This window comes from Takifugu rubripes, chromosome 5 (genome assembly GCF_901000725.2).
Source record: "Takifugu rubripes chromosome 5, fTakRub1.2, whole genome shotgun sequence".
In the NCBI taxonomy this organism is placed as follows: domain Eukaryota; kingdom Metazoa; phylum Chordata; class Actinopteri; order Tetraodontiformes; family Tetraodontidae; genus Takifugu; species Takifugu rubripes.
This window is the reverse complement of record NC_042289.1, coordinates 3,457,453-3,483,978: the sequence shown is the minus strand read 5'-3', so window position 1 is coordinate 3,483,978 and position 26,526 is coordinate 3,457,453. Positions and strand designations below refer to the sequence as shown.

Below are 26,526 nucleotides of genomic sequence, written 5' to 3'. Positions count from 1 at the left end.
CTAATATGAGCTTGTGCTGCAGATACTGCACACGTACCCACAAAGGCGAGAGGGTAACAGACGCCTGCGCTTTTCCACTTTCATCGAACCGGAGGAAGAAAATATCAGCAAATTCCAGCATAAACTGCTGGTCATAGTCTTCAGATGTGGTTGATATTGTCCCGTTATCAGAGGACAGGGATGAAATCTCCGACACATTATTGGAACGGTGACTTTTAGGGGATTTTTACAAGACGAGAGGTGGTCCAGCTCACCCGTGAGGCTGGTTGGAAGCTAAGTTTGCCAGAGCGTAGAGTAGTTTAGTCAGGGATTGTCAATGTCCTGAAAGTTAGGCTTGTTTTTTTGTTCTATTTGGAGGGATTCATCAAAAAGAACGCACAGACAGAATGAAGCATCGTCCACCTTGGTGTATATTATAGTTTTCAAATGAGGGTGTCCCCCCCCCAAAATATGTCCCCACATAAAATGCATTGTTTCACTGTCCACTCAGCTATTATTTGTTTTTGACATTCACCACCTCATGTTAAATATAGTTTTTAGCCATTTGTTAAGTGGTTTATTTCCTCTCCCTGGAGCCATTTTCTCTCCATAAATCACTCACATCTTTTACAAACATCTGGAAAAGCAAAAAAAAAGGTCAACCAGCATCAATGATTTTTTTTATTTTTTTGAAGGACTGTGTCAATTATGGGTAATTTAGGACGCAGCTTGTAAAATAAGGCTTTCGCTGCGACGGGGTAATTATCTGTAATTGTCAGTCGAGGGAATATTTCGTTGCCTTGGGCTGTTCAGGCAGTATGAGTAGTGGATTACATCAAATTGGATTCCTTTCGCTACTAATTGATTGGTTGGGTTTTGGTTCCTGTGCCGTGCTGGATATCACAACATAAATAGAAACAGTTGCTGCTCCTCCTTCCTTCATTCCATGGACAGAAAACTATCCACATCCTTCTGGAGAGGTGGAGACGGAGCATTTGACCGGGTAACGTCCTCCCATCTGATCTTAGAGCCTCTACCTGACTTCCTGTGTCGAGGACTTCCTTCTTCCTTCACTGGTGGGGGAAGATTATCTCCATTCAAGAGGCGTCATCGTGGTCTTGTGTTGTCCCTTTCTTGTCTTCTCAAACGCAGCAGCTCTTCAGCCTTTTTAAATGCATACATGTACTTCAGAGTTGTGTAATTGTTGTGAGAATAATGAGTACCCAGAGCTTTTCATGTCGTCCACAATGGGCAACATGTAGCAGTTGGCCATTTAGGAGCTTAGTCAACTTGGGCCAATCAATGAACTCTACACTCAGAATGACAAACTGAAAAATAATTATTTTAAATGACATTTTTCAAACATTTAGACCAGTATATAAAAATATTGCAACTTCTAGTCGTTTCCAAACCTTGAAGCCTCCATTTTGGAAAGATGCAGCAGACAGTTCTGCGAGTTGTATTTGCTCAGTTGTTTCAGAATCATCAGACTTAGCATATTTATGTCGTAACGGTTCAGAGGTGTGTCAACACTTTAGCTGCTGTACACCAATAAGAATAAAGAATTGAACCTAGTGAATGTTGTTGGCAGAAGCAATAATCCCTCATCAGTCTGCAGCTGAACATCTTGATGAGAATCTAACAATAAAAGACACGTGATACACGATAACTTCTCCTGCGCACGTCAGAAGAACTCGTGCGATCTTCTGGCCTGGACCCCCAACAGCGATCAAAAAGCTCTTTCTGTAAAACCAGACGCTGGAATTTTCAGGCGGCCCTGACTAATTGAATCTGCTACTTGGAGATGCATCCTGTTGCTTCTGGTCAGGTACACGGTGGAGTTTTATGGAACACTTTGCTCCGCAGACGTCTCACACGTAGCATTGTCTTAATGAAGTGGATGAAAGGCCGCTGTGGTGAGAGGGAGCATGACCACGCAACGCTGTCTGCTGAAAAGCCAGTAAAATCAAATTGGAAAAGTCTGCATGTGCACAAAACTGCTAACAGAGACTTGTTTATTTTCAGTGTGTGTGTGTGTGTGTGTGGGGGGGGGGGGGGGGGCGACGACATCCACACAAGTTCAGCAATCTCGCCCTCCTGTCCAATTTGCATAATGTAACGACAACCCAGGAAAGAGAGCTGAAAATATTAAAAGCCTCTTTTCCGCCTTTATTCCACCTGCTGGTCAATCCTGTTAGCAACAGCAACCCAAACTTGCAACTGGCTCCAGGTCACACGGCAACAGCAGAGCTACAGTAGCCAAGATTTCTGATGGTTATAACGTCGTTTCACCAATACTGTATTTGTGTCAAAAATAGCAACTTTACAGATTTACGGATTCGATTTTGTGGCCACGATACGTCTAATTACCGCATGTTTGAGCGTGGAAACGTCAAAAAAGGAAGGTGAAATGCTGCTACAGTTGACGCAGCACCAGCCGGAGCAGAGGGGACAGAGGAGGCAGTGAGCAAACCTGAAGACGTTGTGGGAGGACACAAATGGAAAACAAAACCAAAAAAAAGCTGTAAAACTAGTTCGCTACTGGGCAAATGGCAACATGCACCTCCCAGAGGTAGAAAACTGGAGGTGGCAAGAGAGAGACAGACAGACAGAGAGAGAGAGACAGACAGAGAGAGAGAGACAGACAGAGAGAGAGAGAGAGATGGAGAGAGAGAGAGAGAAAGCATTAATTAAAAGAAATTGCAAACATCAGGGGTCACTTTATATTTGGTTGTTAAATGTGACCCGTGCTGTGCCAAAAAAACACGCTAGTGAAGCTTAGTGAAGCACAGTATTGAGTGTGTGTGTGTGTGTGTTTGTGCGTGTGTTAATTAACAAATGTTTCTAAATTCATTAGATTTCAGGAATAAATGTGTAAGATCACAGCCAGCGATCGGATCTCTGTGGGTCCAGACTCAGAGTGTGAATAATGGCTGGAGGCAGGGAACGTGCACGTGGAGCAGCCTCCTTCATTACACTGTTAGAAACCTTCCTCCCATGTTCCACATCCCATCCCCTCGCAGCAACCTCGGTCTTCCCATTCCTACCTTTCCTGGTGCTGGTGACGTGCGAGGGCGCAGGAATCACCTCCACCACAGCGTCTGCGGGTTTATTCCAGCGATCCCTCGCTGGGAACCTTTCAGCTTGGGTTTGTTTCTCCTCGGCGGATCACCAGTCACATGTTGTTACAAGTCTCCGTCAGGCCCCGTCTTCCTGTCTCCCGCTATGTTCGCGCACATTCCTCCTTGACACCTTGAAGTCGGCCCGGCGCAGGAAGCCGAGAGCCCCAGCGAACAGGAACGGCGTCCTGGTGGATCAGTGGCCCGGGGGGCTTCCCTGACTTCTGAGCTCCACTGCTGTACGCGGTTATCAAGGTCATCGAGAAGTTCACGTTGCCAATGAGCACGAGAGCTCCTGACACTCAAGAACCATATAATTAGACTCATCTGAGTCAGGAGCGCTGACCCGACTCGCATTCAGGAATTGTGGGTCGAGCTGGCAACGTTGTTTAGCAGCATCTCTTCATTTCCTTCGCCATTGCGCCCTCTTTTTGCTGGCTAATCTGTGGGTCTAGTTGATGGCGCGCATGCAGACGCACACTTGCACACCTCCTACTTTCCAACCGTGTGCCACATGAAAGCGGCGTACGCCCATCCCTCTATGTCAGCGGTGTGTTATTAGCATCCAGAGACTCCAGAATGTCTGCCGCGCCGTCGCCTCCCCCCAGCCTCTGCGGCATGCACTCCCGCGCACGTGTATATGCCATTATAAGGCGCGGGCGCTGTGAGTCACCCAGAAAACTCCGCGTCAACGCGAAGGCTCGTATCCCTGTTGTTAATGTTGAGTCCCGGACGTCACAACTTCATCGATGAACTTCGGGGGCCAGACTTTGTTTACACACGTTGCCGAGTGACAATATTATCGCTTGAGGACGTCTGTGGGAGGGAGGACAGTTGTGAGACTAGTTAAAGGGCTGGTTTCAGCCAGACTGGGATGAGGGAGAGCGAGAGTCCTGTCACTGATAGCATAAATGTGCGCGTGTAATAAAACACTAATAAAATTCAAAATAACATTTTATTGTCTTTGCAAATTGTCAACAATAAAAGCATTCACTTTTTTTCACCTACAAACTATAAATAGGAGACCTGAGTACATCAACAGAACATATATATACACCTTTTATTTGAATGCCAGCTCAGTTGAGCTACTATTTCAGGGGTCAGAGTCATATATCCTGCTAAGTTTGCTGTTCCTGAAACTGTACACTTTTAAAACGGATTCAGATCATGAGAGCGCGCTGCTAGCTCGTCCAGCTATTGCTGATTGGCTTCTGCTGTTTTTATTTCACACGTGTCACCAGCCTCACATATAATAGAAGAAGAAGAAGAAGCTTCCCAGGAGGGGCCTTTTTCAGTGCACATCAAACGGCGCCCGCTGTAAGTTCCCGACCTCAGGCTGACACAAACGCGCTGCCGTCCATCTCGTGCTTCCCTCGGCTTCACCTAAAAGGACGTAGGCCACGCCAGGGGATTTACTGGACCTACGCACGTCCTACCTGAGCTTTTTTCTTTGGTCGACATACGTGAATCATCACTCCCTGATTTCCTGTCAGCGCTGCTGCGGCTGTTGGATGATAGCTGGTCAAAATGATCCCAGTGAAGGGACAGAGAGGGTCCTAGGGACCGTCCGCTCGGTCGGTACGTCTGAACCCTCTCATCATCTCTGAATTAGTCACTAGCTGATGCTAGCCGCTATTAAGGCCCTCGGTTGTGGGTCACTCCTTTCTAAACTGTTAGATTAGACCCATGATGTTAGACTCAAGTAAACCTCAGCACCAAAGAGCAGAGCTCAGAAACACTCTGAAATCCTTCCAAACACACAGCATGTTTTATTATTATTACTACACGGCTATCAGCCTTTCAATGATCTCTCACTATAAATACATGAATGAGGTCCTGGCTTCGACTCACAAATCTGCAAGCCCCCCCGCAGACGTCACACCCGCACCTACTGAGGCTGCAGAGCCCAGAGAGGAACTCAGGAGAAACAAAGAGAACAAACCCCACACATAAAGGCTAAAGGACCCCGCTGGAGAACTGAGAGCACTGTTGCCTCGAGGGGACGTTGTGTTCTCACAGGAAACGACGCCCGGTCTAGTTTACAGCGGTGGCCCAAACCATCAGAAGGCTCGGCGAATTCGAGATTGGAGATTTCAGTGGTTCCTTTTGAACTGGCCATCAAAATAAACACTAGAATTATGTCTGGGTTCTGCTGGAACACTGGAAACGATGGAATGACCCTCTCAAAGGGGATTAAAAAAAAAAAGAAATCAGACCTGCCGGCTGGACATGTGGTCACTTTAGAATTCACCGGTTAAAAAGACATCAGCACGATGAGACCCGTCGAGCCTGGCGGCTCATAACTGAGCTGAAAGCTGGAGGCGGCAGGGTGACGTGAGCACTAATCAATCTGGATTTCGGCGGCGGCGCAGCCTGTTTTGCAGCATGCGTGATGCGCTTCTCGTTAGCTTCTGGGGCAGCCTGCCAGGCGTTGTGGTCGCAGCGACACCTGCAAGCATCCAGAGAATGTTGCGAGGCCTCAGAGTCCGGGATCAGTACACAGCTCCCATACTCTGTGCGGCCGACGGCGCCGATGATGGCGGGAGGTGCGTCGGGCCCGAGTGGGGAAGCCCTAAATGTGCACTCTGCTGCTGGTACCAGTTCTGATGCGAGTAATCTCCCATGCAGACTTGAGAGGAATCGGCTAAAGACTGATAAGTAGCCTGCCCCCTGCTGGTCGGAACGGTCATTGAATTACTTGTGTCGATGCTGTTTGCGCTGTTGCTGCTGCTGTTGTTAGTGTTGCTGCTGCTGCTGTTGTTGTTGTTGTTGTTGTTTTCCCACACCGCTGGAGATGGAGGAGAGTTGCAGGCCATGGAATCGCTGGCATCAGGGCTGTGTTCTAGAGGAATATCCCCAAGTGGAAACTCCCCATTCTTGTAGAGCTTCTTGAACTTCGAGCGACGGTTCTGGAACCAGATTTTGACCTGCGCCAGGGAAAACAACGTTAAAAAAACATTCCCGCCTCTGGTGATGGCAGGTGTTTTGTTTGACAAATTATCCAGGACCGGTTTCCAAACTGTCCAAGGTTTAAAGGGAGCTTATCTCAGAGGCGTTGGGAGGGTGACTATCTGGGTACGGGAATTTTAAACTTCCCAAATAAACTTCCTGCTTCCCCAAAAGCGGTTAGCGCTCAGCACATACCAGCGCTGACTGAACCAAACAAAGATGCGGTCAGGAGGTCGATGCGCGGACCTCAGACTGCGTGCAGAGCACGAGCCCATTAACCCAGCAGTCATGTGTCTTGGCACAAGTCTTGTGCTTTCCGAGCTATTCCAGATTATTATTTCTTTTGACTCTGTTCTGTTCTTCCACAGGTCAGAGTGAATATTTGTCATTGTGGCCGCATGAGGTTCAGCTGCTGCCGTTGAGCAGCGGGGACGCGGTGAAAGTGAAGCAAGACGGTGAAGCGAAGCGAGGGAACTGAAAAGGAGAGAGGTGGGAAACACTTTCAAGCTGAGGGAGTGTGAGGGAGGTTTAAAAGATTTGCAAGTAATCGCTGGAAACACCACAGGATTAGAGTTACTATGAAGCTGCCCTGCTTCCTTTTTTAGCATGGCAACCCTCCTTTTAACGCCATGCAGGAAATAAAAAGATGAACTTGTAATTAATGCATCGAAAAGTCTGACTCATCAGTTTGGATCCCTGCTGTTGCTCGTAGCGACGGCGCTGCATCTTCAGCAGGTTTAGTCATTATCTGATGCACATTTTATCTATACATCATTAGCAGTGCTACATCAGCACAAAGCTAAGCAAACACTTGAAGCGTATCATAGAAATTCTGACTCTTGAGCGACGTTTGATCAGATTATCAGATTTCCTTCTGCAGCCTGACCTGCGTCTGCGTGAGGCCCAGCTGTGCCGCCAGCTCGGCCCGCTCCGGCAGCGCCAGGTACTGGGCCGTCTGGAATTTCCTCTGCAGCACCGCCAGCTGGTAGCTGGAGTAGATGGTCCGGGGCTTGCGCACCTTCTTCGGCTTCCCGTTGACCATGCGCACCTCGGTGTCTGGCTCTTCTTTTACTAAACATGAAAACAGAAACACTTTTAGAAAATGGTTTGTGACCGTGGAAACCGTTTCGGAACCTGATCGCGGACTATAATATTATAATGCAGGATTAGAATAGGGAATCAGATGTTTATGACTGTTACTCTGTGGGAAGAATTAGAGACTGTCGTGTCTTAATTGTTGGACGATGACTGAAATGTATCATTTGCTATGAGACAGGCATCATAGATCATAGACTATTATTCTGATTGATTCATTTTCTTATAAAAACTATAAAGAAATTTCTGAGGCTGATCTGTAACACCACAACTGGTGCAGGAAAGGGTTAAAGGGAATATTTGCATCCATAAGCTGTACTGTAGCCTCGAAATAATGTTCTGTAGGAGAATTAGGTCAAATAAAGGTGAGAATCTGACTGTCAAATATAAAAGAAAATAAAAAAGTCATGAGCTTTCCATGTTATATTGATGGAATTTCCCTTATTCATAAATTCTATGGGGGGGGGGGGGGGATCTATGGAATCCATATTAACTAAAACAGAAGTTGAGTGTGAAATGGTTCTAACTCTTCCATACTTACGCCTGATTTGGAGCAGAATATTACAACGTGTAATTAAATTGGAACAGCAGAAAATGACCTGTATCCCACGACATTCTGCTCCCGTCAGGCACCTGGTGCCCGCGCTTCTTTTCCTTTTGACTGAGAAGGTTGCTGGGTCTCCGCGGGCTAATTCGTGTGGAGAAGTTGTGGCTCCAACATAGCCGGAGCCACTCCAAGTCCAACTTTCAAAGAAATTCCAGCAGCACCCTGGACTTATAATTTTGGTCTGAGTGTCCCACAGCTGGGAGGGAGACGGAGATTTATAGGTGTGTTTCATGTTGCCCTGAGGCCCGTTTGTGCACGTCACTCCCCTGTTTGAGCCGTGATTCTACAGACGCACAAGCAGCAAAGACTTGAGCACAAATCTGGCAGATTCGGTGAATAAACATGATGTGGTTGTACGGTTGATCCACAGTTGTGGTTGGAATATGAAAAAACTAGACTTTCCTGTGCTTTTCCCAATAATCCTGCAAATTTATATCCTTTTGTGATGTCAAGGGATTAAAAGAGATTTTAGTTCACCTATTTAAAGAGTGAATGCTTAAAATTTTGTGTACTGAATACAAGAAGGAGAAATCCTTGTGGGATGATTTAAAAGCCAAGGCTGACTGACATGTCGTGACACCCGAAGACGGCGGCTCGGGGCCAAAGTCCCCAGGGGCAGAAAGAAGGCAACTTCCAACGGGCTGGAATGTCAAATCCACGTCACATATACCAGTCGGTTGAGTTTTGTGCTGTTGTTGTTTTCTCGTCACCCTTTTCGGTTAAGAAAAGAAACATGGCGGGGAAACAATAAGATGTTTGTTGTTTTAAAATGTGTTCGCAGGAGTTTGTTAGAGTTGAGATTGGTCCAGTAGTTCAGGGTTCAGGGCACCCGGGGGACCAGGGAGCTACATTAACATCTAATCTGGCTCCAGAGTGACTGTAAAATTATTTTCTCTGGCACCATTTGGCCCCCATCCATGGTTGTATTTGTCATTTTGAAAGGGTGCAGCCAAGGGTGCAGTCCAAACTGTTGATTTTCCAGTGGTTCGTCCTGCCAAATCAAATCCAGATCCTCTGGCATTTGAAAGCTTTCCAGAGATTTAGATTTTTGAGCCCAAGTTTCGACCTGAAAGCATCAACAGCTTTTTGCCGCTGTGGAATTTATTTTAAACCTCAACATTTGGACATGGTTCAAACTGAAGAGAAAGGGGGAAAAAAACATCGACTTTTCTTTCGTGCGTAAAAACCCGTGCGCCATCAAAGCCTTCGTGCGTCCACAAGAGATATACGCGGGAGGCGCGCGGATCTTTAATCGTAACGGTGGCGGTAGGACACAGAAAGCTATTATTAACCTAAATGAGTGATTGCTGGAGCCTTACCGTCGTCCTGCAGCGCTGTCTGCGCCTCCCTGCTGAAAGCGCCGTGCTCTCTGTATCCCGCATGAGGGTACGGGTACTCCGCCTTGCCGACCGAATACGCGCCGCCTGGACCCAGTCCGTTCAGGTTGTAGTGGTGGTACGCGTACGGGTTCATGTGCTGAGCCGAGTACGGCTGCTGATGCTGCTGCTGCTGCTGCTGGAAGAAGTCCTGCGAAGTGTGGTGCGCGCCCTGGCCGCTGTAGAAGCCCATGTCTGTGGATGAGGTCTCCAGCAGGGTCGGAGAGTTCTTGGTGGCCGAGATGGAGGTCCCAGCAACGTGGAGCGAAGGTTTCTCGTCTTCAAAGGCAGGTGAGGATTGCCCGTTCATTCTTCCGAACTTTAGTCGTCTGCCTCCGTGCTGCCAGCGACGTGCGCGCAGTCTGGAGCGTCCCGAACCTCCTTCCCTGCAGCACCCGGGTTGTCCACCGTGGCGGCGCCCAACCCAACGAGAGCTGGTAATTACAGGGTGCGCCGAGCTTAGTCAAGCCGGGCAGGACGGTGGGGAGTAGACGTCTCCTTCCCATTGGCTGGCGTGCTCGTTTCTGCCTCTGCCCTGGGGCCAAGACAGTGCCGACTGTCGCCTGTCTGGCTCCCTTCTTCTCCCCACAGAAACCTCCAGTAAGCCTCTTCTCAGACCTGCGCCGCAGCGCATAAACAGCTGGCCGAGCCAGCAAAGTCTCCAAACGTTTACCTTTTAGAGATTTAACAGTGTGTCCGAGTTTCAGCCCGCCACGCCGCGCATAATGGTGTTGTGATAAGGAGTGTTTACGCATTAGCCCCGCGGGGCAGCTTCCCATTGGTATGGAAATACGGCCCATGTGGGGAGTTATTTACTGTTCATCGTGCCTCATTCTCACAAAGCTTTTCCCGCTTTACATGTGTTGACTTGAGCCCCGGGATTCTCCCATGCCCCGGGGAGGGTAAACAGCTACCATAAACTTGCAATAAAACCCCAAAACCTTCTCACACACATGCTGCTGCATTCAATTTGCCTCAACTCTCATTTCAAGGAGGAGCTTTTTTTTAATGCTGCATCCAAATTAATAATTATATTCAGCAAGTGCCCCGTTCCCTCTCTGTGTTGTCTAAATTCCTCAAATCCTTTAATCCTTAAATGGCTCCTTGAAGAGTGAATTCAGCTGCCACAATCTCACCACCAGGTGTCACTGTAGGGACTCACAAATTAAAATAAAAGGTTGGTTGTTCGTTTTTAAGCCAAGAGAAGTATTATTACCGTAAATTAACGTAAAAGGTCATTAGAATCTACAGGAAACCAGCAAAGAAGTCAGTTACATTTAGATCACCACCACTATTGTCATATATGAACTCTGTCATTAAAACTTATAGATCCAGCTTCACAGAACACATGCATACCTTTATCTACCATAACACCATGATTTGATTTTGAAAATCTAATAAAAAAAATTGCTCCATGGTGACAGGAATGGAGGTAAACCAATCGTGACCCTTGCCCCGTCGGGCGGCTGCCAAATTTTAAAACCATGATGGTTTCATGTGGTTCCCGACTCGATGGGCTTGGAAAGGCATTGGAAAACCCATCCCCGCATCTAAAAATGCCCTCCAAGTCTCAGTGCAAGCTGACCTTTCCAGGGAAAGGTTTTTTTTTTTCCTCATTTCGGCCAAACCACATTGTAAATGTCTCGCTGCAGCCGTGTGGCTCCATAGAAAAGGGGGGAAAAAAGTGTCTGGGTGTTGAAGCAGCCTGTCTGCAGCCCCAGCATGTCGCCTCAAATGTTTGGCACATCAGAAACATCAAAATACCCACAAGTGTTGATTATCTGAAATCCTGCATCGTGCACGAATGGAGGGGGGGGGTGTATATATATATATCTGTGTGCCAAATTACAGCATTTGATTCCCAAAGTGTGTTATTAAAAGAGCTGATGCAACAGCCTGGTAAACATGACCAACCATTCTGAAAGACTCGTAAATGACACACAGTTAGTCAGGTTCTAAACCTATTTCCTTAGAGCATCCCAGAGGAACGGCTGCTTTTGTAACCTGCTCCTGAACTCAGCTCAGTCAGCTCTCCTCTTGCCTTACGGACAGCTGCGATACTGCCAGGCCGGTCAGGGGAGGGACCCCAGCCTCACCGATGCTCCCACATTGTCACCCAAAAATCACCGTAACACTGAACACTCAGTTCCAACCTGAGGCGTTCAAAAAAAAGAGGTTAAAATGTAGCACGGTGACGTTTCACTTCCTGATCTCTCTGTAGTTGGACGTGTCAAAGAAATGCTGTTTGAGTCATACACAAACTCAAAGGTTGTTTTTATTAGCATGTCTTTCTTCATGTATTATAACCCTTGAGTCCTTGCAAAATGAAGTTCCCAAAAATGTACATATGGATTTTCTTGTTCAGCGAATGGCTCCCTTCTTCTGCAACAGAAAGCAGAACTCAGAATGCTAATTTCCTGCTTCGGTCGGGAATGAAGCAGTGGAAGATCTCAGAGAGGCCTTGTTTTCTCTGAAACATGGTTTAAAAAACAAAACAAAACCCAAAACACTGACGCGTGACGTCACTGGGGCTGACGTGAGCAGGAGATGTGGAAATATACAAACAGGAAGGAAGGAGGGGGGGGGGTTACACCCAAGAGATCCCCACTGTGATGACAAAGCGTGTGGTATCGTCACCAGGCGCAACTTCCATGCGTGGTAATTCAATCCCAGAATTCCTCGTGGGCCAGTGAGATCACTTGTGGTTAAACAAGCGTGGGAAGGGCGAAGGTTGATGATCGCGGTGCTGTGCAGGGATTCTTAGTCAGTTTCAGGGATGGTCAGCAGACAGAATCCAGTAAGATAAATCATTTCCATTCTGGTTACTCTCTCACAAAGCAGTTATATGTATAATACATGGATGTAGAAGTACTGTATATGGATTTTTTTCATGTTATGTATTTTATATCACAAGATTCCCTGATGGCCAGTGCAGAGAGAAACAGAGGGGGGAAGAAAACTGGTCCAGCTTTACATTAGAAACCAGGGAAGGAAGAGAGGAGGAGGCCCAGCGCCATGAAGTGTTCACAGGGAGGAGAACGTTGTGGCAGATCGACCTTCCTCAGACTGGAGGAGGAGGAGGAGACGGGAGGGAGAGCAGAGGAGCGAGTCAACAGAGTTGGTTTCTCTTTGTGGCCAGCGGGTTTGTTGCTTCTTCAACTGTTCTTCGTCTCCTCACCCTCCTTCCCTTGTCCCTCCCAGGTTTGAGCGGTCGATCGGTAGGAATGTACTGGCCCTCTTCACCGCAGGCAGAGCTGTTGGTCTCACTTTCCCTGAGACAAAGGAAACCAGACAGGGGAAGAGTATTTAGAGCCAGTTTAAGGAAATGGTTTGCAAAGGCTGCTGCCAGATTCCACTGAACACCTCTTCAGACACAAATGTACGCAGACGTTAAGGAGCGAGAGGCTCCTCTTCTCAATAAATGCGGCCAAATCCCGATGCACAATAAAAAATAAAATGTAGGAAAAGGTGAAACTGCCCGAGTCTCTTTTGCAAACAAAATTGCCTGATTTAAATAACATTTCAGAAAGGCTAACAGGTACACACATGCTGTACTTAAACACATGCCGATTGGGCGTCTAAACATTCATTTAAACATTCTAAATATACTGCATTATAACTTCAGACATTACTAACGTATTCATTCAGAAATACAGGGGCCCAGATCTCCAGGGAAACAGGAAGAACCCTCCCCCCTCATCACCAAAGGGACTGAGAGGGCCGAGAGCCACAGATTCCTGGGCCTGCAGGTGACATCTGCCCTCCAAAGAGTCTCCAAAGAGTCCTAAAGCCTGCAGAGAGGATGGTGGGGATCACACTTCCTCCCATGGACACCATTTACAGGCAGAGCTGCCGGAACAGAGCAGAGACTCACCAGAGACCCTCTCCGCCCAGCTCCCCCTCTGCTCAGACACACAACCTCTAATAGAGCAGCGCACAGCTTCATTACACACAACAAAACCTCTTAGCAGCTTTCTTTGCTGCCAGAATGAGACTGAGGCCAAGACGGGGAACATGTGAACCCCAAACTGTGTGCCTGAACACATCTCAGCGTGCAACAACCCCTCACTGCTGCTTCCCATGCGCAGTAATAAGTGGATATACAGTCATATTGCGTAATCTTGCAGCTATCCATTAGGGTATATTCAATTACACAGATTTGTTTTCTAATCAACATTGGTTCACTTTTTTATACGTTCAGTGGTTTTAACTCATCCTGCACAAGGATGTTGTGTGTCTGGACGGTCTGGTGTCTGCACAAATAAAAACCTTTAAGGTCTTTGAAACAATAGACTTGGTTATATACACCGATAATCAGCATATGTTTCATATTTACCCGTTACAAACATGTGGGCAGAACAGAGAGAAGCAGCCAATAATGAATCAATATTCCAGCATTTCTGATAGACCAGTTCCACCGTCTTTGTGGGAAGATACATTTGAGCCAATTCAATTCATTGTCAAGGCAAAAGAACAAAATAGGGAGGGAATTATTCATTCTAAGCAAATGTCTGGCCTTCAGGGAATGGAAGAAATAGAAGCTGCACATTTATTCTCAGAGCACAACGGGAGATTTCACCTCTTTTAACTCAAAACTCAGTACTTTCATCAACAGGAATGAAAACCAGTTGATGAAACTGGACAGTTGAGAGTCTTGAGTGGGAGCAAACACAGAGAAACAGCTAAAAGGACCTGGTTTGTATTAGACTGGGGCTTTAATATGTTTGTTGACTTTCACAAGCATTTATAAATGAAAATATAAACCCAGTCAGAAGCCAGTTGAAAAGCTGAGGTTGACACAGTGTCTCTCATTTCTCCCTGAAACTGACCTTATGTCAGCTTCTTAGCTTTGTTGTAAAGCGAGTCCACCACTTTGCTCATGTTCTGTATCGTTTCCAACGCAGCTTCGTAGGTCTTGTCCACCACCGGCTCCTCGAAGACGATCAGCACACCTTCTCCTTGGTCCAGGATTCCTGGGATGATGAGGGGAATTCTAATCAACCCCTGTCTCGTTGTTACACCTCAAAGGAAACAATCAGCCGCACGTACCGTGGAACTTCTCATCCAAAATCATCTGTGACAATTTTCTCTCCACATCTCCCTAAAGATCAAAAATCACAAGGCATTTAAAGTTGAATTAAAAATGGAAGCTGGACTGTAAAGGCAAACCATGATGGAGAGGAGGTAGATGTTACCTTGGGGAGTTTGATGAGCGAAGAAATGTGTGCTAACTATAAGAGAGAAGAGTGAAAAGCATGTAAAGTTTGAAGCATTTCACTAATTACACAATACGTTTACATGCACAGGTTCACCGAGCTGCTCTCAGAATTGGACTTTTCATCTTGTCAGAATTTGCATATTTACATGCAACAGAGAAACTCAGATAAATGATGAAAACACGTCCTCTTCAACAGCACGTGGGACTCTTTTCTGCTTGACATGTTACTCCACTGAACATCTGGCTGATTGCACAGCTTTGTTGCTCTCTTGTGGAATGTGCACGTTACTCATTGTGCACATAAAATGCACACTTTCCATTACGGCCATGTTGATCCAAGAGGAAGAAAAGAATGGCGTGTGCCAACGCCGTCTTTCTTGAGTGGTTTAGGTCCGTACACGAGCGCGAGGATGTGGAGCACACGCACGTGCCTACTCTAATTCTAATGAAGACATATTCATGCTGGAACATGTCATTTTCTCGGTGTATTTTAGTCAGATGTGGAGAACACCGACATCAGTCAGACTATTGTGTTTACATACACTTCAGTTGTCTAGTTACGGTCAAATTGAGGCAATAACTTGTTTATTGGAGTGTCATGTAAATGTGGTAAACGTAGCCTTAAAATGTGAGAGGAGTCAAACAGTAGTTCACACATAGCTGGATGCAGCTTTAATATGTTGACTCAATAAAGAGTCAAATTCTCATCTCAACTCACAAATCAAGCTGAAAGATTCGGAAAAATACCTGTAAAATTACAAACTCCTGTTTTTATGAGCTTACTAATATTCAGTATTAGTGTTTAGTCATCAAGAACCACTATTGTATCCAACTTATGAATGAGCAGTAGCATATTAGGAGAGCCAGGTAAGCCAGAGGTTACCTGGACCCTGGAGAAAGGTTCAATGACCCTGATGAGGTTCTGCTCCAACAGGCTGTCGTAAAGCTTGGTCAGATGGGTGCTGATGATGGGGTCGTCCCTCAGCTCGGCTTTGTACTCTGTTAATGCCTTTAGAAATGAGAGGGGGACCAAGTTTTAATCCAAAGGTGGGGAGAAGTTCCATGAACATGTGAAGACAAACCTTTTCAAAATCTGCCAACGATCGATTCTTGCTGGCGAGCGCCACACATTTCAGGGAGTCTGTCTAGAAAAGCAAACAGATCAGCATGGGAAATGGAAATGAGCAAAGCTTATCAGTCAGATCTGCTGGCAGATCGGGGGCGTTTGCAACAAACCAGCTAACGTGTTTTGATTTTGAAAAGTGTGACTCTCTAGTTTAATTATCTTTAATTATCTCTCTTTCCACCGCAATGGTGATGATCCTGGGGGTTAAATTGGATTGGACTGAGCTGCAATTACATTTACCGTATTTTCACGACTATGAGGCGCACCTAAAAGCCTAGAATTTTCAAAAAAATCGACGGTGCGCCTTTTAACCCGGAGCGCCTTTTGTATGGGTTACGGTAATATTGGTTAATCGCGGCTACCGTAGTCAGTAGTCGTGGCCGAGGTAACAGCAGTAAATTCAGTCCCAAACCATTTCTGTCTGTAAAGACCCCAAAATGGCTCCTTGCAAGAGACGCGCTTACGACGCAGAGTTCAAACTGAAGGCTATCAGTCACGCAGTTGAACACGGAAATAGAGCAGCGGCAAGAGAATTTAACGTGAACGAATCAATGGTGCGGAAGTGGAGGAAGCAACAAGACGACCTGCGCCAGGTAAAGAAGACTCAACGGAGCTTCCGAGGAAACAAAGCAAGAAGTGGATTAACAAAGGAACTCCAGCCGCTAGATATTGGTGTCAACGGGGCATTCGAAGCTAGACTGCGAACTGCGTGGGAGCGGTAGATGACGAACGGCGAACACACGTTCACCAAGATGGGGAGACGGCGCCGAGCGTCATACGCCACTTGACCGTGGTCCGAGCTTTCAGGAAGGCAGGGATTGTCACTGAAATGCCAGACAACACCAGCGACACTGACCCTGATTACGACTTTGACGAGACGGAGCCGGCCATGTTGGACGCCGTATTAGCACAACTGTTCAATTCGGACACCGAAGAAGAAGAATTCGAGGGATTCCTGGATGAGGAATGAACTGATAAAGTGAGCTTTACGTGTTTCTTTTGTGTGTTTACAACTTAACAAGGCTGGTCATACTGTGAATATGGACATTACCGTTTGAACAACGTTGTTATATTGCTATTGTTATATTGCTATTGTTATATTGCTATTGCTTTGCACTACTTCGAGAGTTCGAGTTACCGTATATTGTGTTTGCACTAACGTTTGATTTACCGCAACAGTACTACGTGATAAAAATGTTCCACTATCCACTTGTGATAAAAATGTTGCACTGCCTGTTATAACTCGCTGTTATTAAACGAACTGTGTTACGCGAAAACACTACGTCACTCGGGAAAAATAATAAAACAGCTGTTTATTCATTTTGGGAGTGGAGTTGTGAGAACGCCGGTTTGTATTCTATTAATAAAGTTTGACTGACTTATCTGGCTGTTATATTCACATTCCTTTCAGCGCAGCTCGATCTAGTGAACGCGTCATGAAACCACAGGCACTACGCAGTTTCTATGCTATGCGCCTTCTAACACGGTGCGCCCTGTGTATGAAAATATTTCTAAAATAGGCTGTTAATTGAAGGTGCGCCCTATAATACGGCGCGCCTTATGGTTGTGAAAATACGGTACTCATGAAACTGCTCGGTGGATTGAGAAACACCTCCTACACCCCCATCAACATGGCGTTTAGATGCATGAACTTGTTTCATGGACAAGGTAACAAAAGAGAGACCCCATGTAAAGCTATTTAACTCATCCTAACTGCCCTCTCATATGTATCTTGGTAATAAAGTTCGAATTGAATAAGTGTTGCATTTAAACTGGCTGGAATGACATGTGATACCTGTCTGCCAGCGTAGCGCAGGGCAAGTTTCCCACTGATGAGGGCCTGAACGTCCTCAGGCCTGCAACAAATAAGGTCACAAACAAGTATTTTAAAGTGGGTCGGTGTATTCTCATTGATATCGCGGAGCACAGAGCACACGTGCCGTCTCAGACTACTCACGCATTGAGCATGATTTTGCACAGCAGCATATATTTGATGGCCTTGATGGCTCGGGGGCTGTCGATGGAGTCATAGCCCTCAAAGGCCTCGTAGAAGTAGGAATACGCTGTCTTCCAGTCTTTCTCCTCTGCTGCATGGATGATTCCTGCAAGGACAAACGTCCTTCAGCAGGTCAACATCATCTCCAAATCCTGTCATGTGGTGCGACAAAACTCATACCTGACTGCATGTCTAAAGCAGCCTGCAGCTTTGGGGGACAGTATATAGCGTTGGCAGTGGTCCTGGCAGACGTAAGGGCAGCGCGGGCCTTGGGCAGGTTACTGAGGGCGTGGTACGTCTTACTTTCCAGCAGCTGAACCTCCACCAGTAAGGCTTTGTCATCCATCTTCTTAAGCTCTTGCAGCAACTGGGAGCCTGGACAACAACGCACGTTTTAGTGTCAACGCCCTTCTATACGTAAACCACAACTTTGAAATCAAATGGAAAGTAGATTCTTGGACACCGTTAGTTATTGGCAGCGTCCACGGTCGACAGATGCCGTTATGAATGCAAGTGCAAAGGTTCCAACTTAGGGGAACAGTCTGATGCCAGGACACAATATTGTTGAAAAGCAAAGATTTGTGAGATGGAATCTAGAATAGCCACTAAATGACTTATGTTCTTTACAGTAAATATACAACCGAGGGAGTGAGGGGCTAAAGCAGACACAGAAGATTAAATGTGTTAGTTGAATTCAACCACCCTCTGAACATCTCACACCTGTTTACAATACACAACGCTGTTACCTGGTTGGGAGTGTTGAGGCCTGTGGGGAGTCCACAGTACATGACACAAGTCTCCCCCAGCAGGCACGGCCGACTGCTCTACTGGGTCTCTCAGCAATGTTTTGTATCAAAAACTCAAGAAAAGTGACACAGGAAGTGCGTGAACAGGCCCAGACTCTGTTTTGGGCTGCTGTTGTCGCTGCAGCTGCTGCGCCCTGAGCTGTAGTTGTTTTTATACCACCCAGACCCGACTAGATAACTAGCATGCTCGACATTCAGTCCCGAGTCCACGAGGTTCGCACTTAACGACCCGGGCTTGCCGAGCTGATATCAACCTCCCCCTGATCTGGGGCAGGAGAGCAAAAAGCAGTTGGTGCCCAGCTGATTGGGCTAAAATAATGTGAGCATTTGATTGGACATTTGGGCCACTCTGATCATTTGTTATTTTAAAGAAAAGAAGCTTTCCTAACGGGACTATTAACTTAAACACAGAAGATCAACTACAAGCACCTTTAGATTAGTGATGAGATGAGATTACATAGTGAGCTCACACGAGATGTATCTATTGTGCCTTTTGATATAAAGACAATGATAACATGCAGAGAACATTAATAGCATGAGTGACTGTGACACAGAATACATTCCATTCTGTGAACACCATCTTACCAAACTGGACTGTGTTCTGAGTCCCAAATAAAGAAATCTGGATTACACAGGACCTGAAAACCCTTCTGAACCAGAGGAAAGAAGCCTTCCAGCCTTGTGACTGGGAGGAGCTGAAGAGGATACATCAGAACCTGAGGGAAAAGCTGAGGCAGTGCAAGGACTCCAAGAGAAGGAAGCCGGAGGCAGAGCTCCAGCAGACAAAGGTGGGGGGATGTGTGGCCCGGCATGAAGGAAACACTGGGATCAAGGTGACAGAGAAGCTACAGGCAGTCTGGACAGGGCAGAGGAGCTAAACCTGTTCAACAGGTTTCAAACAGTGAGCAGCTGCCTCCCCAGCCTCCAACATCTCACCTGCCCCCGATGTTGACACCCTACCACCCCATCCCCTGTTGCTTTTACCCCCCGCAGTGATCTCTTCAGACTCTGAACCCCCACCTGGAAATTGCTCCACCCGTAACCACCCGTCAGGTGAGAAGACAGCTGGATACACTTCACCCAGTCAAGGCTCCGGCTCCCAATGGTACCAGCCCGAGGCTGATGGAGGGGTGTGCTCACCAGCTGTCCTCCGTCCTGGAAAAGCCTCTTCAACCCAAACCTGAAACAGGACCTTCTCTGTGGAAGATGTTCTGCCTGCTTCACGTGCCAAAGAAGACATCCGCTGCTGACCTCAAGGACTATAAACCAGTTCCTCTGACATCACATACGATAAAGGTCCTGGAGACCCTCTATAGTCCCTCCTGGATTACAGACTAGCTGACAGATAGACCACAGTCTGCCTGACTGGGAAAAGTGAAGAGAACTACAGTCAGTGATGCCACCGACTGACTCAGTCCTTGGAAAATACAACAAACGCGGCTCCGCTGCTCACAGTACGGTACAAATGTTGTTCAGAAGGCAGCCGTAGCTGCTGCTGTAGTTCCTAGGTGAGACGGAAATAACGTTCACCCTGAAGCCTGGTTTCAAACGTTTCTCAAGACGTGTGAAGGAAAGGCGCCGAGGCAACAAATCCTTGCACTTCTCCGTCCATCGCGTCATGGCAACGGCTAGCTTCTCCCTCCTCTCAAGAAGTGCTGAAGGTAAACCTGCCGTTTGTGTTTGGGGGGGGGGGGGCACGGCACCGCTGTGAAAGCTCGAGTAAGACCAGAGGATACCTTGGTTTCACAGTGGTGGGAAGCCCAAACTGAAGCCAACTTTCCATCGGTGACCCAGAGCAGCAAAGACCTCTCATCCTGACGCCAACACTTAATTCAACCGTCCTGTTCATCATTCAAGCACAACTTCACCCTTATTGACTCTATTGCACATTAGATATTTCATTTCAGCCTTTTCATGTAGTGTTTGAGTATGTTGATTTTTCAGCCACACTTTGCTAATTGCGTGCTGTTTATATTGGCGTAGTATATATTTTAATTTCTACAGTATGTTCTTACTGCGTAGTTGCTTCTGGTTTTCTAATGCTGCTGGAAAACAGCTTCCCAGTTGGGGATTACTGGAGTCCGTCCATCTATTCCTCCATTCCATCATAAATCCAAATCAAAACACGTCATTTTTCCAAGAGTGAAAGTTTTCATTTCAATAAGTTTGAAATGCTCCATAAGCTGAAGGCGCTTTACAGTAAATGGTTGTAAACCCTGCAGAGCGCCTTTATACTCATTAAAACCTGTCCAATCAAAGTCTGCACATGTGCTGAACCTCGATGATTTGAGTTCAGATGACAAGAAACTATAAGCCGGTGTTGTGGAAAGGTCGAGCTACGATGGGACACTCACCGAGTTGGAGGGCTTCCTGGTAGCACTTTGTGTCAAAGTATAATGAGACGAGCCGAGCCTGAGGAGAGAGACGAACAATCAACGGAAGTCATTTAAAGAAGCATCGACTAGATTATAAAAATCTGGATGATACTCAGATCGGTGTGGTGAAGTAAGTGCAAATACAATAGCAAATTCAGCTTCTGTCTCAAACCAACCAGGACAGGGGAAGAGCCGTGGCAGAGGTCTCACCTCAAGCGCCTGTCTGAGGAAGGTCCTCTTCTCCACTTTGGCCCACTCGATGCACTCCAGACAGAGCTCCACCTCTTGACCTGTGGCAGCCTCCATGTCCAGGAAGAGGTCCAGCAAAGAGCGAACCAGCCGAGCTGCCTTGGCCTTGGAGATGGAGTTCAGGAAGGGGCGGACATACTTCAGCAGGCCCCCGAGCTCTGAAAGAAACCACGGATGCAAAAGAAAATTTTAAAATTCACTCAATTGGGTCAGATCACTGAAAGCAAGGGCAGACTTTCACTGTCTGCTCGCCCGCACGGCAGATTATCTCAGGTTTATTTTTACAATAATCATGCTCAAGGACTGTTGGGTAGCTCAAGAAATGGAGGGGGGTGGTTTGAAGAGCAGCATAATCTCAGATGTATTTGGAAACTTGAAATAGCTGATTTGAACACTCGTTCCTGTCGACATAACAGCAGGAGCTAATAAAAAAGACCGGAGGAGGGAGGAAGCTACAGAAAAGAAGAGTTTGCAGCCTTGGCTGCAACGCCGATGCTGGATTTGTCACATTTCATTCATCTCGACATGCACGGAGATGAAACTGGAACTCCTGCAGCTTCATCCCATCCACATTGACTTTCTGGCTCAGCCTCCATAACGTGCAACATGCAGCAGCAGCATGGATGCATCAATAACAGAGAATTATACTCGAGTTGTCACCCACTGAGGTGATCTTACCTGCAGCCTGTCCTGTTTTGGCCAGCAGTCCACCCAGCTCCAGGATGCTCTGCTCCTTAACTCGCACCGCTTCCTCATCGCTGTCCTGGATGTCCCGCTTCACTAAATTGGGTATGCACATGGCCAAAAATGTCACTGAATGATTGTTTTGCAATAGTGTCAGTGCAATTTTGGATGTCCTGGACTGGATTTCAAGGGGATGTTCATCAAATTAGTAAAACGGTAAAGGCGAATTTTGGGCGAAACTTAACGGCGTGTGAAACAACGCAGTGAAAACATTCCAAAGGTCGCTTTCAATTTTGATTTCTTTTCGAAGTGACATATGTCAAGGTTCATCATACCTGCCAACAAAGCTGGCAGCAGAGTTTCTGTCAAAACCAGCATGGCACCTCCTGTTAGCTTGTCTAATAAGCTAGCCGGTATGCTGCTAAACGGCTAGCGCACTGCTGCTGACTCACTGTGCATGCTAACGGGAAAACGAAGCGGCCGGCACTGGGCTAGCAAGCTAGGCTCGGAGCAAAAACTGCTCACCCAAAGCTTCAGATTTAACAGGCAAACCCCGGCGTACGTTTTCCCCAACTCGGACAATGATTCCGTTACAGCATTCGACTGTGGAAATGACCATTACCAATCGCATGAAGAATGTCGATAGAGGCGTTCCGATCTGTTACGAGAAGAGACTGTGCTCTCTGGAACTCAGCCACCGCCGCGGCTGCCATCTTTCCTGCCGACGCTGGTCCACTCCGCTCCGCACGGCTGAGTTCCGGTCAGGTCGTCACGTGAACAACAGCGCCCCCTCCCGGAGCGGCGGACGTCCTGCTGCTGTACAGCTGATGCGGCTCCAGAAGGGTGCGACTACTTCACCTTGGCCAGAGAAATTACGTCTTAGAGCCGAATAGCACGACTACTGCTGCATTGGTATTGGTTTAAAAAGACTTTTAAATAATTAGTAAGTCATCACAGTGGTACTGTATTACAGAAAGGTTACAATTTTAAAGTAGCCAAAATAGCTATAATTATTTCCAAGTTACAGGATTTGACAAATGATCTGTGATGCTCTCTAAATTCAATCCAGTTTACCGCTCAAATACTGTGCAACACACTTTAAATTAGTTCATATACTTTTATATACAGATTTATATTGATTCTTGCCTTAGAATGGAGACATATACAAAAATAGCCTTTATTATGAGAAAACAGATACCACTTAAATAATATCAAATTGCACATTTGGTTAATCAGCAGAGCTTATACGACAACGGAGAGGTAGTCACACACCTGAAAGCAGAAGACATGAAAAAAAAAGACTCAGTTCAACACAATATTTTCTGTGACAGAGTGGCAGAGATGTGGTCAAACGATACAATAATGTCCAGTTTAAGGAACAGCAATAGATTTTATCTGCCATGACCACAGTACTGATGAAGGCTCTCCTACCTGGCAGCTTATCATTAAGCAGGAAGGGCTGTCAGTGCCGGCCGTTACAGAGAAAACAGGGGTTTTGCAGCATTTTTCCATGTGCTCCATCATCCTGGACTCGAGGAGATGTCTCAGGATGCCCGGAGTCATGTTCTAATGCACAGAATTAGCAACATTAGCTTTTATCTAAAGAAAGCTTTGCTTACAAGGTTATAATAGTCACCCCCCACATTGACACCCCCTTTGAGCTATCAATCAGATCGGGAGACTCATGCAAATAGCATGGAAAGAGCCAACACCACAATCTTAACGCAACCCAGAGGAATCTATATCAAATATGATGAGAAGTGCCACATTAATGTATTTGACCGGACATCTGAAGGCAGCATTGATGTTCATCTCTACCCTTTATTTGGAATGCCAAAGCTTCCACTCAATCAACACAGTTCCACGGCAGGAAAATACCCCCTGCTCACCTTCCCATTAATTAAGCTGGATATTTTGCCCATCTTCTTAATAATTCTATAAATTGTAAGTTCCACAAAGAAGCGCCCCCTTGTGCTAGTAAACAAACCGTTGTGTTCAGGTACAGTCCGCAGGGGCAGGAGATGAAATGGCTGCTGATGTTCAAGTTTCTCCTGCCAGACATGAAAAATAGGAGAAACACATTTAAAAGAAGCCCAAAGAAACTGCTGACTTAAAGAATACCATGTCAACGTTTGCTAAATGTCATAAAAGCTTTAAAATAAACTGACATGCGACACACGGGGCAGATTACGTGCGTCTCATCCAGCCCTTCCACGACAGATGAGATGTACTGCTCCTCAAACTGCAGGTTCCTCTCATACTCCTCAATTATATTCATTTCTGTGAAACAAGGACACACCACACAACGTCAACTACAAAATGCACGTATACAGTATGTCTGAATCCACTCTTGACAGGAGATTACCATGAGACATGAGCTCCTGCTGGATTTCTTCAAGTACTGCAAGTTCATCATATTCTTTCATAACATTGAGCATCTTTATAGAAGCAAAGAAAAGATAATCTGTTACCAGTTACATGAGGGAATGAAATAAGTCTGAAACATCCAGTCAATTTACACTGTACACACAGATTATGACTGAACAATAACATGTGTATATATTCCCAATTTACCACAAACTTAACTATTTACAGTCCCTGTAATTTTGGCTAGTATGTAATTTGACATTCTGGAGCTGCTGTCTGGCAAATATCTTCGCTTCCTAACATGATCCAGACTGGTTTAATATGTGTTATTCGCTCACTACCAAGGTTTCAACATTCAGGTCTTCACACTGCAACATTTGGATCTATTAATAACCTTACAGTGATTAAATTATGGAAGCATGCAGCTCTCAGACGAATGCTACAGCTTTTGTAATGAAAGGGATATGCAGTGTTGTTCCGGCACTAGGGTTATTTTAGGGTTAGGGCTGTCCGTGACTGCCAGACACCGACCTCTGCCATACCCGCTGGTCCCCACAGCGACGGCAGTCCCCGCTCCTCTGACCGCAGGGCTGTCCACTCCTCCTCCATCACCTCCTGGACGATGACGGAGGCCCCGGAGCCCCTACCCAGCTCACTTTCTCCCATCTGACGGTATTTTTCCAGCAGCCTCGACCGGCTGTTTTTGAGTCTGTCCACACACCGCTAAGAAGAGAACAAGAAACACACCATTATTCGACTTGTGGCACTAACGCTCACCAATGCGTTGCTACGAAGCAAGCTGTGTTACCGACGAACCTTGCGATACGTTTCTTTCCATGGCGGAGTATTTCCTTTATAGAGTGAACGGTGTCTGTCCAAGGCATCCATTTGGACTTTTAATCTGCGGTGTCGAATTACATAAATCCAACTTTTTCCTTCCAAATAAATTGTTTGGAGACGCAACGATCGACAAAAACGGAACGTTCCAACTTTTAACCTCGAGACCCGGAAGTTGATGTGTAGAGCGTTGCATAGTGGGATATGTAGTTAAAACACCAGCTGTATCTGTGGCTGTATACTGTATCTAGTGGCCGATGACAAAATTAAATCCAATATAAATTCTCCTCTTTAATGAAGAAAAAAACTCATTACCAAGATAAAAAATACAATTAACAATAACATCAATTCAATTTTGGATTATATAGACAATCTCACATGTAACTCATGTCATCTTTAATCTGCAGTTCCAAAGTTGTTTGTTTTCAGTAAACATGTTTTAATCTCTAAATCTCTCTGATTGGACTCCATTCTTGCATTCTCTTTTAAAAACCTGGTAAATAAAAAAATATATATTCCAAAATCTTAATACAATACTGTTATTTCTTGAAGGGTCACATACTGTATATTGTAATGCATTATATAAATCACCACAAATAGTCTCAGAATGTCTACATGTAGCTCTTGATTGCCACCTACTTATGACAACCCCACCATCCTTCTGCAGCATCACACCAATGTCACCTTTGCCTTATCTCCTTCTCGCACCTTAGGTCATGTAGCATTAATGACTGATAGGGTCATACTTACTCTCAGAACCATTTACCTTTTTCTCTCTCACAGACAGCTTGCATATCTTTATATTTCACATTCCCATCATTAGAATTGGTTTAATTGTACCATTATATCTAATAGCAATCAAATTAGGCTGTCTGGGGCTTCTTGTCCACAGCATTTTTAAATGTTCAAGTCGTCACGATAGTGTTTAGTTTTGTCAGGTCAATAAATATTGGGACATCAACACAATTCTCATTTACATTCATTTATAAGGACAAAGATCACCCAGTACCAGAGTCATGGGACGAGGGAAAAGAAAGGAATCGCTCATGATCCAAAAACATGCCACCTCATCAACGAAGCTTGGTGGCGGGGGCAGTGTCGTGGCGTGCCGCGTATGGCTGTCAGTGAAACTGGTTTCCTTGTATTATTGATGATGTGAATGCTGACAAACACAGCAGGATGAATTCGGAAGTGTTTCAAGCAATAGTATCAGCTCCTATTCAACTAAATGCTTTAGAATTCATTGGACAATGCTTCAGGGTGTCGCTGGATAATGACCCGCAGCGTAAAGCAACCAGTTTATTAAGGTAATGAAGTGGAATGTTATGCCACGGCCAAGTCAATCAACTGGTCTGATTGAACTGAAGGTAATGTGCCCTAAGAACCAGTTGAAAATGAAGCAGTGCATCGCCAGGGGTGAAAAACAGCATCTGGTAATATTTCTGTGTTCCAGACCTGTAATTAAAGGATTTGCAACCATATATAAAGACAAAAACATTTGATTTAGGATTTTGGCACATGGAAACTGTTGTGCTTCTGCATCATTCACCTGATTGGGGTGTAAATACCCACAAAGTAAAGCTGAAAATCTGCAGTTAAAGCACATCTGTTTGTTTCAGTTCAAATCAGGCAAAAAGATGAGAATTGTGTTGATGTCCCATGATTAATTAAAAGATTTGAAATATATTTATATTTTATTTTTTTAAATGGCTACAGGTTGAATTTGCTGTTTCTCACATGCAT

General features: G+C 45.8%; 3 protein-coding genes and 1 long non-coding RNA gene across 4 annotated transcripts; all 4 read right to left on the bottom strand.

The window, feature by feature from the left end:
- Positions 1–539: 539 nt before the first annotated feature.
- Positions 540–3,511, bottom strand: LOC115249977 (uncharacterized). Its single transcript, XR_003888569.1, has 2 exons — positions 3,027–3,511; positions 540–1,143 (listed from the first exon to the last, which is right to left on the bottom strand). It is a non-coding gene; the product is annotated as an uncharacterized lncRNA (long non-coding RNA).
- Positions 3,512–4,039: 528 nt separating this feature from the next.
- LOC101068592 (homeobox protein Dlx3b-like) lies at positions 4,040–9,812 on the bottom strand. The gene is made up of 3 exons (XM_003964402.3): positions 9,069–9,812; positions 6,934–7,118; positions 4,040–6,025 (listed from the first exon to the last, which is right to left on the bottom strand). The coding sequence occupies exons 1-3, from the start codon at positions 9,433–9,435 to the stop codon at positions 5,591–5,593; spliced, it is 987 nt and encodes a 328-aa protein (XP_003964451.1). The 5' UTR covers positions 9,436–9,812; the 3' UTR covers positions 4,040–5,590.
- Positions 9,813–11,381: 1,569 nt separating this feature from the next.
- LOC101066780 (26S proteasome non-ATPase regulatory subunit 11A) lies at positions 11,382–22,360 on the bottom strand. Its single transcript, XM_003964395.3, has 13 exons — positions 22,202–22,360; positions 21,574–21,675; positions 20,857–21,053; positions 20,626–20,683; positions 17,646–17,840; positions 17,427–17,571; positions 17,265–17,325; positions 15,426–15,488; positions 15,227–15,352; positions 14,321–14,356; positions 14,175–14,226; positions 13,955–14,098; positions 11,382–12,397 (listed from the first exon to the last, which is right to left on the bottom strand). The coding sequence occupies exons 1-12, from the start codon at positions 22,290–22,292 to the stop codon at positions 13,956–13,958; spliced, it is 1,269 nt and encodes a 422-aa protein (XP_003964444.1). The 5' UTR covers positions 22,293–22,360; the 3' UTR covers positions 11,382–12,397; position 13,955.
- Positions 22,361–22,682: 322 nt separating this feature from the next.
- On the bottom strand, positions 22,683–24,984 carry rpain (RPA interacting protein). Its single transcript, XM_003964394.3, has 7 exons — positions 24,763–24,984; positions 24,478–24,669; positions 23,945–24,017; positions 23,748–23,859; positions 23,567–23,630; positions 23,011–23,145; positions 22,683–22,851 (listed from the first exon to the last, which is right to left on the bottom strand). The coding sequence occupies exons 1-7, from the start codon at positions 24,832–24,834 to the stop codon at positions 22,822–22,824; spliced, it is 678 nt and encodes a 225-aa protein (XP_003964443.1). The 5' UTR covers positions 24,835–24,984; the 3' UTR covers positions 22,683–22,821.
- Between the last annotated feature and the right edge of the window lie 1,542 nt (positions 24,985–26,526).